The sequence below is a fragment of the Scyliorhinus torazame genome, chromosome 6 (genome assembly GCF_047496885.1).
Source record: "Scyliorhinus torazame isolate Kashiwa2021f chromosome 6, sScyTor2.1, whole genome shotgun sequence".
NCBI classification, from domain to species: domain Eukaryota; kingdom Metazoa; phylum Chordata; class Chondrichthyes; order Carcharhiniformes; family Scyliorhinidae; genus Scyliorhinus; species Scyliorhinus torazame.
In genome coordinates, this window is record NC_092712.1 from 46,159,453 (window position 1) to 46,173,899 (window position 14,447).

General features: G+C 45.3%; 1 protein-coding gene across 6 annotated transcripts in view; it reads right to left on the minus strand.

The window, feature by feature from the left end:
• The window catches only part of kmt2ca (lysine (K)-specific methyltransferase 2Ca), a 684,766-nt gene that overhangs the window by 14,667 nt on the left and 655,652 nt on the right, over positions 1-14,447 (minus strand). For 5 of the 6 annotated variants that reach the window (XM_072508182.1, XM_072508181.1, XM_072508179.1 and 2 more), the window contains 3 exons: positions 13,418-13,560; positions 12,235-12,403; positions 11,341-11,457 (listed from right to left, as the gene is read on the minus strand). In XM_072508182.1, coding sequence (XP_072364283.1) covers positions 11,341-11,457; positions 12,235-12,403; positions 13,418-13,560 — 429 coding nt within the window. The remainder of the gene's footprint in view (positions 1-11,340; positions 11,458-12,234; positions 12,404-13,417; positions 13,561-14,447) is intronic. The other variant, XM_072508180.1, reaches the window with a different exon arrangement.

Here is a 14,447-nt window from a genome sequence, read left to right on the forward strand (position 1 = left end):
AGATAAGGCAGCTGCAGTAATGTACTGGACTCTTTGAAAAAGGCACTCAGATGCTGTGAGGGGAATAACTGTCTGGCTCTCTGGAAGAATTGGAGCAAATGTATTTGCTCATCTTAACTATGATGAGTCCATCTGTGTTTCCCACTGGGGCCAGAATTTCCACAGTGTATTTAGCTTGGAGTATAAACCAGTGTGATATAAAGCTGGTGACAATCACAAAGCAGCTAATGGCTGCTCTCTCTGAAGTCAAAAAAATCACTTTAATGTGCTTGCCTGGTACAGATGAATTAATAATCAAATTAGCACAGGCAACTGGAGGAGTATTCCGTCGGGAATACAAGGTTTTTAGAAGTTAGATTTCTTAAAATCTGTCTGTAGAGAGAGATGACAGACAATGTCAATAATAGTGAAAGTACAGCACTCATTTTCAGTTTTGACTTTTCCTTCTTTCTTCCCCATCACTTCTCATTTCTAAGAACATAGACACAGGATATGACCATTTAATCTAGGTTGACACTGCATTATCATACTGAGTGTGTGCAGATGCCATCATGTCACCTGCTTGTCCTTGTGATTCACATGGATGTTAAATATCCCAGTGCAGTATTCCAAGAGGAACATAGAAATCCGGCTCCCCCCTAAGATTATGAGAAACAGATTGGCAAATGGCCAAATCACATAGCAATAAATGGACTGATGTATATGCATTGTACTTTGAGATATCTGAAAAATGTAATAAGGCACTATATTTACGATACAACTGATGCAGTTTGTGATTTTTCTGGGAACACACAGAATTGTGTCATACGAGGTAACACGGTAGCACAGTGGTTAGCACTGCTGCCTCAAAGCGCCAGTCACCGGGGTCAATTCCGGCCTTGGGTCACTGTCTGTGTGGAGTTTGCACGTTCTCCCCATGTCTGAGTGGGTTTCCCCCAGGTGCTCCGGTTTCCTCCCACAATCCAAAGATGTGCAGGCTAGGTGGAGGTACGGGGATAGGACTGGCGATTGGGTCTGGGTAGGGTACTCTTTCAGAGGGTCGGTGCAGATTCGATGGGCCGAATGGTCTCCTTCTGCACTGTAGGGATTCAATGGGTTCTAAGGTTAATTTGTTAATAACCTTTACAAGGGAAAGTTTGTGCACTGGGAGAGTACATGTCCCATGTTGGTTTGCGGTCGTCAAGAGGTTTTCTATCATTAAAATTACTTTTTTTCTATTCATTCATGGGATGTGGGCATTGCTGGTGAGGGCAGCCATTATTGCCCATCCCTAATTGGCTCTGAGGAGGTGGCAGGTACACTGACAGTATTGTTATTTAGGAAGTTCCAGGATATTGATGATGGCGTTCCCATATACCTGCTGCCCTTGTTCTTGGTGATAGAAATCATAGGTTTGGAAGGTGTTGTCAGATGGGGTTTGACGAGTTAAAACCATAGAACTGCCATGGTGCAGGAGACCAGTCAAAAGCCTACTATTCAAGCTCATCGTGTTTGCACCGACCCTCTGAAAGAGTACGCTACTTAGGCCCACACCCCTGCCTAAAGTGTATACTTTTGGACACTAAGGAACAATTTAGCTTGGCCAATCCACCTAACTTGCACATCTTTGGACTGTACGGGGAAACCAAAGCACCCGGAGGAAACCTACACAGACACGGGGAGAAAGTGTAAACTCCACACAGGCAGTCGCCTGTGGCTGAAAATGAACCCTGGTCCCTCGTGCTGTGAGTCAGCAGTGCTAACCACTGTGCCACCGTGCTTCCCTAGTTGCTGCAGTGCATCTTGTAGATGGTACACTCTGCAGTTTCTCTTGTTGAGATGGTTGGCTTCCAACAACTATAACCATTTTTCTTCTTGTATTATAACCTAATTCATTCTGGGAAATTCTTATATTCCACACAACTGTGTGCTGCAGCCTCATGGGAATATTAAAACAAATAATTACATAATTATTCCAAAATTTCCAGAATACGAGAAACAATTGGGAGACAATCCACCATCACCCAATTTGAAACCTAACTAATGAACTGTTAACCGTAACTCAGGAAAAAGGTGAAAATTAAATCACCATTATCACAGCCTAAACAAGGCTAAAGTAAACCTACACTGCTTGGATTTTTACTGCAGGACCATTCTTATCTAATTCTCTGTCAATGCAGTGTAAGCGGGAGGTGGCTATGTACATAATTCCTGTACTGCAACCTCTCAGTATTTGGCAGCAATTTACATTTGCCCCCAGTCAGTGTCTGTGACGAGAATGTGTGTGGGTCTGGACAATTTGTCACTCGCAAAACCCATCCATTCTACTCCTCATATCATAACTGTTCCATCATTTCCCACTTTTATCTTAGGGATTTCCAACATGAGATATTTGTTCTTTGGGATATTGTTTACATAAGAAAACTGGGCAGGAGTGTCACCAAAACATTTAACAACATAACAAATAGGAACTGGAGTAGATGATTTAGCCTTTTAATTCTGCTCTGCCATTCAGTAAGATCCTTTAGAACATAGAACATAGAACGATACAGCGCAGTACAGGCCCTTCGGCCCACGATGTTGCACCGACATAGGAAGTCAAAAAACAAAAGCCATCTAACTTACACTATGCCATTATCATCCATATGCTTATCCAATAAACTTATAAATGCCCTCAATGTTGGCGAGTTCACTACTGTTGCAGGTAGGGCATTCCACGGCCTCACCACTCTTTGCGTAAAGAACCTACCTCTGACCTCTGTCCTATATCTATTACCCCTCAGTTTAAGGCTATGTCCCCTCGTGCCAGCCATTTCCATCCGCGGGAGAAGGCTCTCACTGTCCACCCTATCCAACCCCCTGATCATTTTGTATGCCTCTATTAAGTCTCCTCTTAACCTTCTTCTCTGTAACGAAAACAACCTCAAGTCCATCAGCCTTTCCTCATAAGATTTTCCCTCCATACCAGGCAACATCCTGGTAAATCTCCTCTGCACCCGCTCCAAAGCTTCCACGTCCTTCCTATAATGCGGTGACAAGAACTGTACGCAATACTCCAAATGACTCCGGAACTCAATCCCTCTACCAATAAAGGCCAACACTCCATAGGCCTTCTTCACAACCCTATCAACCTGGGTGGCAACTTTCAGGGATCTATGTACATGGACACCTAGATCCCTCTGCTCATCCACACTTCCAAGAACTTTAGCCAAATATTCCACATTCCTGTTATTCCTTCCAAAGTGAATCACCTCACACTTCTCTACATTAAACTCCATTTGCCACCTTTCAGCCCAGCTCTGCAGCTTATCTATGTCCCTCTGTAACCTGCTACATCCTTCCGCACTGTCGACAACACCACCGACTTTAGTGTCGTCTGCAAATTTACTCACCCACCCTTCTGCGCCCTCCTCTAGGTCATTGATAAAAATGACAAACAGCAACTGCCCCAGAACAGATCCTTGTGGCACGCCACTTGTAACTGAACTCCATTCTGAACATTTCCCATCAACCACCACCCTCTGTCTTCTTTCAGCTAGCCAATTTCTGATCCACATCTCTAAATCACCCTCAATCCCCAGCCTCCGTATTTTCTACAATAGCCTACCGTGGGGAACCTTATAAAACGCTTTACTGAAATCCATATACACCACATCAACTGCTCTACCCTCGTCTACCTGTTCAGTCACCTTCTCAAAGAACTCGAAAAGGTTTGTGAGGCCTGACCTACCCTTCACAAAGCCATGCTGACTATCCCTAATCATATTACTCCTATCTAGATGATTATAAATCTTGTCTCTTATAATCCCCTCCAAGACTTTACCCACAACAGACGTGAGGCTCACCCGTCTATAGTTGCCGGGGTTGTCTCTGCTCCCCTTCTTGAACAAAGGGACCACATTTGCTATCCTCCAGTCCTCTGGCACTATTCCTGTAGCCAATGATGACATAAAAATCAAAGCCAAAGGCCCAGAAATCTCTTCCCTGGCTTCCCAGAGAATCCTAGGATAAATCCCATCAGGCCCTGGGGACTTATCTATTTTCAGCCTGTCCAGAATTGCCAACACCTCTTCCCTACGTACCTCAATGCCATCTATTCTAATAGCCTGGGTCTCAGCATTCTCCTCCACAACATTATCTTTTTCCTGAGTGAATACTGACGAAAAATATTCATTTAGTATCTCGCCTATCTCTTCAGACTCCACACACAACTTCCCATCCCTGTCCTTGACTGGCCCTACTCTTACCCTAGTCATTCTTTTATTCCTGACATACCTATAGAAAGCTTTTGGGTTTTCCTTGATCCTACCTGCCAAATATTTCTCATGTCCCCTCCTTGCTCGTCTTAGCTCTCTCTTTAGATCCTTCCTCGCTACCTTGTAACTATCAAGCGCCCCAACTGAAACTTCACTCCTCATCTTCACATAGGCCTCCTTCTTCCTCTTAACAAGAGATTTCACTTCTTTGGTAAACCACGGTTCCCTCGCTCGACGCCTTCCTCCCTGCCTGACCGGTACGTACTTATCAAGAACACGCAGTAGCAGTTCCTTGAACAAGCTCCACATATCCAGTGTGCCCAACACTTGCAGCCTACTTCTCCAACCTATCCCCCCCAAGTCATGTCTAATGGCATCATAATTGCCCTTCCCCGAGCTATAACTCTTGCCCTGCGGGGTATACTTATCCCTTTCCATCACTAACGTAAACGTGCATTTGAGTGCGATAGTGAGAGTTTGGTGACCGAGGGAGTTAGGTGAGGAGGGAGTAAGGCGCTCCTTTCATTTTGTTTCCGACATTTCCGCAAAGAGTGCGAAGAGAGCCAGGAGTTTACAGAAAGTGTAGCTGACTGGGAGCAGGGTCGGAGGGCGGAGATCTAGTTAGTCCACAGGGCAGCTATATTCTGTCAGGTAAGAGGGGATGGAGGCTAGGCCAGTTACATGCTCCTCCTGTAGGATGTGGGTGGTGAGGGATACCACCGGTGTCCCCACTGACTATACCTGCGGGAAGTGCACCCAACTTCAGCTCCTCAAAGACCGTGTTAGGGAACTGGAGCTGAAGCTGGATGAACTTCGGATCATCCGGGAGGCAGAGGGGGTGATTGAGAAGAGTTACAAGGAGGTAACCACACCCAAGGTACAGGTCAAGAATAGCTGGGTTACAGTCAGGGGGAAAAAAACAAACAGGCAGAAAGTGCAGGGATCCCTCGTGGCCGTTCCCCTTCAAAACAAGTATACCGTTTTGGATGCTGTTGGGGAGGATGACCTACCGGGGGAAGGCCCTAGCGGCCAGGTCTCTGGCACGGAGTCTGGCTCTGAGGCTCAGAAGGGAAGGGGGGAGAATAGAAAAGCAATAGTTGTAGGAGATTCAATGGTTAGGGGAATAGATAGGAGATTCTGTGGTCGCGAGCGAGACTCCCGGAAGGTATGTTGCCTCCCGGGTGCCAGGGCCAGGGATGTCTCGGATCGTGTCTTCAGGATCCTTAAGGGGGAGGGTGAGCAGCCAGAAGTCGTGGTGCACATTGGTACCAACGACATAGGTAGGAAAAGGGGTGTGGAGGTAATAAACAAGTTTAGGGAGTTAGGCTGGAAGTTAAAAGCCAGGACAGACAGAGTTGTCATCTCTGGTTTGTTGCCTGTGCCACGTGATAGCGAGGCTAGGAATAGGGAGAGAGTGCAGTTGAATACGTGGCTGCAGGAATGGTGTAGGAGGGAGGGCTTCAGGTATTTGGATAATTGGAGCGCATTCTGGGGAAGGTGGGACCTGTACAAGCAGGACGGGTTGCATCTGAACCAGAGGGGCACCAATATCCTGGGAGGGAGGTTTGCTAGTACTCTTCGGGAGGGTTTAAACTAATTTGGCAGGGGAATGGGAACTGGATTTGTAGTCCAGCAACTAAGGTAGCCGATATTCAGGACGCCAAAGCATGTAATGAGGCAGTGGGGAAGGGAACACTGACAAAGGAGAGTACTTGCAGGCACGGAGAGGGGTTGAAGTGTGTATACTTCAACGCAAGAAGCATCAGGAATAAGGTGGGTGAACTTAAGGCATGGATCGGTACTTGGGACTACGATGTGGTGGCTATCACGGAAACTTGGATAGAAGAGGGGCAGAAATGGTTGTTGGAGGTCCCTGGTTATAGATGTTTCAATAAGATTAGGGAGGGTGGTAAAAGAGTTGGGGGGGTGGCATTATTAATTAGAGATAGTATAACAGCTGCAGAAAGGCAGTTCGAGGAGTATCAGCCTACTGAGGTAGTATGGGTTGAAGTCAGAAATAGGAAAGGAGCAGTCACCTTGTTAGGAGTTTTCTATAGGCCCCCCAATAGTAGCAGAGATGTGGAGGAACAGATTGGGAAACAGATTTTGGAAAGGTGCGGAAGTCATAGGGTAGTAGTCATGGGCGACTTTAACTTCCCAAATATTGAGTGGAAACTCTTTCGATCAAATAGTTTGGATGGGGTGGTGTTTGTGCAGTGTGTCCAAGAAGCTTTTCTAACGCAGTATGTAGATTGTCCGACCAGAGGAGGGGCAATATTGGATTTAGTACTGGGTAATGAGCCAGGGCAAGTGATAGATTTGTTAGTGGGGGAGCATTTTGGAGATAGAGACCACAATTCTGTGACTTTCACTTTAGTAATGGAGAGGGATAGGTACGTGCAACAGGGCAAGGTTTACAATTCGGGGAAGGGTAAATACGATGTTGTCAGACAAGAATTGAAGTGCATAAGTTGGGAACATAGGCTGGCAGGAAGGACACAAGTGAAATGTGGAACTTGTTCAAGGAACAGGTGCTACGTGTCCTTGATATGTATGTCCCTGTCAGGCAGGGAAGAGATGGTCAAGTGAGGGAACCATGGTTGACAAGAGAGGTTGAATGTCTTGTTAAGAGGAAAAAGGTGACTTATGTAAGGCTGAGGAAACAAGGTTCAGACAGGGCATTGGAGGGATACAAGATAGCCAGGAGGGAACTGAAGAAAGGGATTAGGAGAGCTAAGAGAGGGCATGAACAATCTTTGGCGGGTAGGATCAAGGAAAATCCCAAGGCCTTTTACACATATGTGAGAAATATGAGAATGACTAGAGCGAGGGTAGGTCCGATCAAGGACAGTAGCGGGAGATTGTGTATTGAGTCTGAAGAGATAGGAGAGGTCTTGAACGAGTACTTTTCTTCTGTATTTACAAATGAGAGGGGCGATATTGTTGGAGAGGACAGTGTGAAACAGATTGGTAAGCTCGAGGAAATACTTGTTAGGAAGGAAGATGTCTTGGGCATTTTGAAAAACTTGAGGATAGACAAGTCCCCCGGGCCTGACGGGATATATCCAAGGATTCTATGGGAAGCAAGAGATGAAATTGCAGAGCCGTTGGCAATGATCTTTTCGTCCTCACTGTCAACAGGGGTGGTACCAGGGGATTGGAGAGTGGCGAATGTCGTGCCCCTGTTCAAAAAAGGGACTAGGGATAACCCTGGGAATTACAGGCCAGTTAGTCTTACTTCGGTGGTAGGCAAAGTAATGGAAAGGGTACTGAAGGATAGGATTTCTGAGCATCTGGAAAGACACTGCTTGATTAGGGATAGTCAGCACGGATTTGTGAGGGGTAGGTCTTGCCTTACAAATCTTATTGAATTCTTTGAGGAGGTGACCAAGCATGTGGATGAAGGTAAAGCAGTGGATGTAGTGTACATGGATTTTAGTAAGGCATTTGATAAAGTTCCCCATGGTAGGCTTATGCAGAAAGTAAGGAGGCATGGGATAGTGGGAAATTTGGCCAGTTGGATAATGAACTGGCTAACCGATAGAAGTCAGAGAGTGGTGGTGGATGGCAAATATTCAGCCTGGATCCCAGTTACCAGTGGCGTACCGCAGGGATCAGTTCTGGGTCCTCTGCTGTTTGTGGTTTTCATTAATGACTTGGACGAGGGAATTGAAGGGTGGGTCAGTAAATTTGCAGACGATACGAAGATTGGTGGAGTTGTGGATAGTAAGGAGGGCTGTTGTCGGCTGCAAAGAGACATAGATAGGATGCAGAGCTGGGCTGAGAAGTGGCAGGTGGAGTTTAACCCTGAAAAGTGTGAGGTTGTCCATTTTGGAAGGACAAATATGAATGCGGAATACAGGGTTAACGGTAGAGTTCTTGGCAATGTGGAGGAGCAGAGAGATCTTGGGGTCTATGTTCATACATCTTTGAAAGTTGCCACTCAAGTGGATAGAGCTGTGAAGAAGGCCTATGGTGTGCTCGCGTTCATTAACAGAGGGATTGAATTTAAGAGCCGTGAGTTGATGATGCAGCTGTACAAAACTTTGGTAAGGCCACATTTGGAGTACTGTGTACAGTTCTGGTCGCCTCATTTTAGGAAGGATGTGGAAGCTTTGGAAAAGGTGCAAAGAAGATTTACCAGGATGTTGCCTGGAATGGAGAGTAGGTCTTACGAGGAAAGGTTGAGGGTGCGAGGCCTTTTCTCATTAGAACGGAGAAGGATGAGGGGCGACTTGATAGAGGTTTATAAGATGATCAGGGGAATAGATAGAGTAGACAGTCAGAGACCTTTTCCCTGGGTGGAACAAACCATTACAAGGGGACATAAATTTAAGGTGAAAGGTGGAAGATATAGGAGGGATATCAGAGGTAGGTTCTTTACCCAGAGAGTAGTGGGGGCATGGAATGCACTGACTGTGGAAGTAGTTGAGTCGGAAACATTAGGGACCTTCAAGCAGCTATTGGATAGGTACATGGATTACGGTTAAATGATATAGTGTAGATTTATTTGTTCTCAAGGGCAGCACGGTAGCATTGTGGATAGCACAATTGCTTCACAGCTCCAGGGTCCCAGGTTTGATTCCGGCTTGGGTCACTGTCTGTGTGGAGTCTGCACGTCCTCCCCGTGTCTGCGTGGGTTTCCTCCGGGTGCTCCGGTTTCCTCCCACAATCCAAAGATGTGCGGGTTAGGTGAATTGGCCAATGATAAATTGCCCTTAATGTCTAAATTGCCCTTGGTGTTGGGTGGCGGTGTTGAGTTTGGGTAGGGTGCTCTTTCCAAGAGCCGGTGCAGACTCAAAGGGCCGAATGGCCTCCTTCTGCACTGTAAATTCAATGATAATCTATGATTAATCTAGGACAAAGGTTCGGCACAACATCGTGGGCCGAAGGACCTGTTCTGTGCTGTATTTTCTATGTTCTATGTCACCGAATTGTGGTCACTGTCCCCCAAAGTGCTCACCTACCTCCAAATCTAACACCTGACCTGGTTCATTTCCCAAAACCAAATCCAATGTGGCCTCTCCTCTTGTTGGCCTGTCAACATATTATGTCAGGAAACCCTCCTGCACACATTGTACAAAAATCGACCCATCTAATGTACTCGAACTCTATCTTTTCCAGTCAATATTTGGAAAGTTAAAGTCTCCCATAATAACTACCCTGTTACTTTCGCTCTTATCCAGAATCATCTTCGCCATCCTTTCCTCTACATCCCTCGAACTATTTGGAGGCCTATAGAAAACTCCCAACAGGGTGACCTCTCCTTTCCTGTTTCTAACCTCAGCCCATACTACCTCGGAAGAAGAGTCCCCATCTACGCCACCGTAATACTGTTTTTGACGAGCAGCGCCACACCTCCCCCTCTTTTGCCTCCTTCTCTGAGCTTACTAAAACACATAAACCCCAGAACCTGCAACAACCATTCCTGTCCCTGCTCTATCCATGTCTCCAAAATGGCCACAACATCGAAGTCCCAGGTACCAACCCATGCTGCCAGTTCCCCTACCTTATTTCGTATACTGCTGGCATTGAAGTAGGCACACTTCAAACCACCTACCTGAACCCTGGCCCCCTCCTGCGAAGTCAAATCTGTGCTCCTGACCTCTATACTCTCAATCTCTCGTACCCTAAAACTACAATCCAGGTTCCCATGCCCCTGCTGCATTAGTTTAAACCCCCCAAAGAGCACTAGCAAATCTCCCCCCCAGGATATTTGTGCCCCTCTGGTTCAGATGTAGACCATCCTGTCTGTAGAGGTCCCACCTTCCCCAGAAAGAGCCCCAATTATCCAGAAATCTGAATCCCTCCCGCCTGCACCATCCCTGTACCCACGTGTTTAATTGCTCTCTCTCCCTATTCCTCATCTCATTTTCACGTGGCACGGGCAACAATCCAGAGATAACAACTCTGTTTGTTCTAGTTCTGAGCTTCCATCCTAGCTCCCTGAAAGCGTGCCTGACATCCTTGTCCCCTTTCCTACCTATGTCGTTAGTGCCAATGTGGACCACGACTTGGGGCTGCTCCCCCTCCCCCTTAAGGACCCGGAAAACACGATCCGAGACATCACGTACCCTTGCACCTGGGAGGCAACATACCAAACGTGAGTCTCTCTCGCTCCCACAAAATCTCCTATCTGTGCCCCTGACTATCGAGTCCCCAATTACTAATGCTCTGCTCCTCTCCTTTGTCTCAGCTATACCTTCCCACACTATTTTCACATCCCTTGACTCCCCAGCATCCCAAAATCTCTTGATCTTTGACTCGAATATACTCAATGCCAGTGTCCAAAGTACCTTGTGGTAGAGAATTCCAAAGGTTCTTGGCCTTTGAGTGAAGGAAATTCTGTTGGTTCTGCTCACTATTGTCAATGCTACCCATTCATAATTATACCTCAAGAGCTTCTCTCCGTGTTTGCATGGGTTTCGCCCCCACAACCCAAAGATGTGTCGGGTAAGTGGATTGGCCATGCTAAATTGCCCCTTAATTGGAAAAATGAATTGGGTACTCTAAATTTATTTTTTAAAAAGAGCTTCTCTCCCATTTGCTACACTACAATAGTGACCACACTTAAAAAAGACAAGTACTTCGTCAACTGTAAAGTATGCTTTGGGGTATCCCGAGGTCACAAAAGTTGCAATATAAATCTAAGTCTTTCTTTCTTGAGTGTCCTACTGGAAAAGTTAAACTTCCACAAAGTGTAAAATTGTGAAGTTGTTTAACCTTTTACAGCATAATGCTTTGGACACCTCTAACCCAGTGTGAGCTGTAACTTGAGGTGGGGGAGGTGGGAGGAGTGGGGGTGATGGTGGGGGAAATTCAAATCCGGATAGGATAAAGTCCTTTGCAGGTTGTAGAAACATAAGCAATTAAAATTAGTTTCAGATCGGGGTATAGAAGTGAAAAACATGCAGGGTTGGAACAGAATCTTGCTATGATAGAGGAACAAGCATGAATAACCCAGTGGAAACAGAAAATGCGATCCCCTGTTAAAATCTAACACTGACTACATATTTATATGGCTGTTTTCTATTCCATGTTCACCCCTTGAGAAGTGAGCTGTGCAACAACATCCAAACTAACAAACAGCAAATGCATAGATCACCTGTGATTCATAAAGTTTCTCCCGTCTGTTAGCCACTTCATTACGAATGATTGTTCCAATGTACTCAATGACCATGGTATGTTTCTCAATGTCTCGGGCAGCATACAAACCAAGGCCCTAAAATAAAGATCACTGCAGTTAAACATGCTTGCAGCTCATCTAATTCACATTTCTAAGAATAAGAAAGCACAATTTTTGGTCACAGGGTCCAGCAATAATATACAACAGTAATACGGAGTAAACTACACATAGGGCTGGATTAATCTGTCCCACCGGCCGCTGATTGCCACGGGCGAGACGCGCACAATGGAAAAGCCCATTGACCTCGGGCAGGATTCTCCAGCGCGGGCGGGTGGGGCCCCAGAATCCTGCCTATAATGTCCGCTTGAAAGAAAAAAGGTACACCAAGACACCACAGTATTTTTGAAACTTGGCTTTGAAGAGTTACATTGAACACAATCCACTGAATTCCCAAAAAAGAAAAAAATGGGAGAAATTAGCCAATTCAGTATGAGTGCATTGTACAATGTAGATTAATTTAACCCCATGGTCTTTCCAGATATTATCAATTATTACTTGCGTAGAACCTGGAAGCATTTAAAAAAAGACACCAACAAATAATTCATGATTAATGTCACACTGGTAACTACCAACAGATAATGGGAAGGCTTTTATTTAAATTGAACTAGATCTTCAAGATAAATTCCTACAGATATTTCTCCCAATCAGGATAAGGATGACAGAAACCTTGTCTGATCATTTTTTTTGGCTCTAGGCACTGTCATTCCAATGCACCATACCATTGGGAGCACAATAATCAAAACACATTCTTAGCTGTTCTATTCTACACGTGGGAATAAAATGCTCTTCACTTTTCATTAACAGAACACTGACCTGAATCCGAGAACGGGCCAGGTACACGTTAATCTTCCATTCGGTCTTCATTTTGCGATACTGAGATGATTTGGAATGGACGAATTGCTTGCTATAAGGTGCATTCAGTTCTCCCGTAACTGTGCTCTGAAATGACTTGGACGTACTGGTACTGTTCAGTGTGTGCGGCCTAGCAGGAATTGGCACGATACAGAGAGATAGAGAAAAAACAGAGGGAAGGGAAAAAAATTCTGAAGTTCCTTTTGGTCAATAGAATAATAAAAGCAAACAGCCAGAAATATTTTTATTTCTTGGGAAGCAGATGTGAAGGGAAATATAGCACATGCAATGGGCAAAGCTGAGCAACTCAACCAGCAAGGACACATACACGCAACCATGGTAAGCAGTAAGGGTGCAATAATCCAGTAGGAACCAATAGTTCAGTAAGAATGAGTTAAAGAGGTTAGTTTGACATTTGTTGAGGGAAAGAAGGGGTTGTTTACAATAACCAATATTTTCAGCCATTTCAATTACATGACTTTTCGTTTTAAGCCCTAATTCTTTTCCCTCCCTCTTCAAAACCGATTCACAACACTTAAAGCAGAATTTAGATAAACACAAGCAGCAAATTACAGAGGAAATGGGACAAGAATTATACTCTTAGTGTGGAACTTGCAGTTACACAGGCACAGTGAGCCAAAAAAAAAGCTAATTCTCTGCTTTATACAATTCTACATTGGGAAGGCACTATTGGGGCAGCATGGTGGCAGTGGTTAGCTCTGCTGCCTCACTGTGCCGAGGATCCGGGTTCGATCCCGCCCCGGGGCCACTATCCATGTGGAGTTTTCACATTCTCCTAGTGTCTGCGTGGGTCTGACCCCATAGCCCAAAGATGTGCAGGTTGAGGGGAATTGTCCACACTAAACTGCCCCTTAATTGGGGAAAAAAGAATCGGGTACTCTAAATTTACTAAAAAAAAAAGGAAAAGCACTATTTATGGCTAAGTAACATATCGATAGGGAACAGGAAACCTGGATAATCCATGATGGTAAATATTTGAAAATGATGATTTCCCAAAAGTGATGGATTAATAATCTGCACTTTACTGCTGCACCACTTAGTAAACAGTAGGATGCCATTGGAAAGCGGAGCAAGCAATGCAACCTGCAACCCTACAGCTATGTGAAGTTGAAAACAAAAATACCTTAACACAAACCTCTTGACATGGGTACTCATCTTGGGTTCGGAACGGGCGCTGCCTGAAGGATTTATTGCAAGTGGAAGTTCCATCAATGGATTGCGACCATATCGAAAAGTGTAGTTTTCACAGTTCTCTACTCCAGGTAGCTACAATAAAAAAATAAAATTAAAACCAGGTTGCACAAAATCAACCAATTTCCACCCAAGCAGCAGAGAAGCAAAGAATGATGACAACACAGGAGGCCTTTCAGTTCATTATGTCAGTGCGTGCTCTTTGTGAGTGCAATTCAGCTAGTCCCACATTTCCCTGTAGCCCTGACAATGTTCTGTGTTTAGATATTTATCCAATTCCATTTTGAAAGCTATCTGACCCCACCACATTCAGGCAGAGCATTGTTGGTCCGACCCACTCATAGCATAGAAATGTATTTCCATATCCATAGAATGCCCGCAGCGCAGAAGGAGGCCATTCGCCCATCGAGTCTGCACCGACCCTCTGAAAGAGCACCCCATCCAGGCCCACACCTGTATCCTATCCCCATAACCCTGTAACCCCACCTAACCTGCACATCTTTGGACTGCGGGAGAAACCAGAGAACCCAGAGAAAACCCATGCAGACACTGGAAGGATGTGCAAACTCCACATCGACAGTCACCCAAGGCAGTCACCCTGACATGGGTCCCTGGCGCCGTGAGGCAGCAGTGCTAACCATTGTGCCACCTCTTTGTCAACTCTCTTTCTTTTGGCCAATCACTTGAAATTGGTGCCCTCTGATCCTTGACCCTTCCAACAATGGGAGGTTTCTTCCCAACTGTTCATTTCAGACGACTTGTTCTTTTAGGGTGGAAGACTTTAGTTATCTAATATAAAAACCCCTCAAAAAAACAAACATGTTCAATATAAACCAGGAATTGAACCTCGGCCTGCTTGGTCAGAATGGCCCTGGGGTTCATGTACACATCGAGTTATTTGGTGGGATGGGCGCTGGGTTCACACACGGCCTAAAGAAAATGCCCCTTAATTAAAGCTTTAC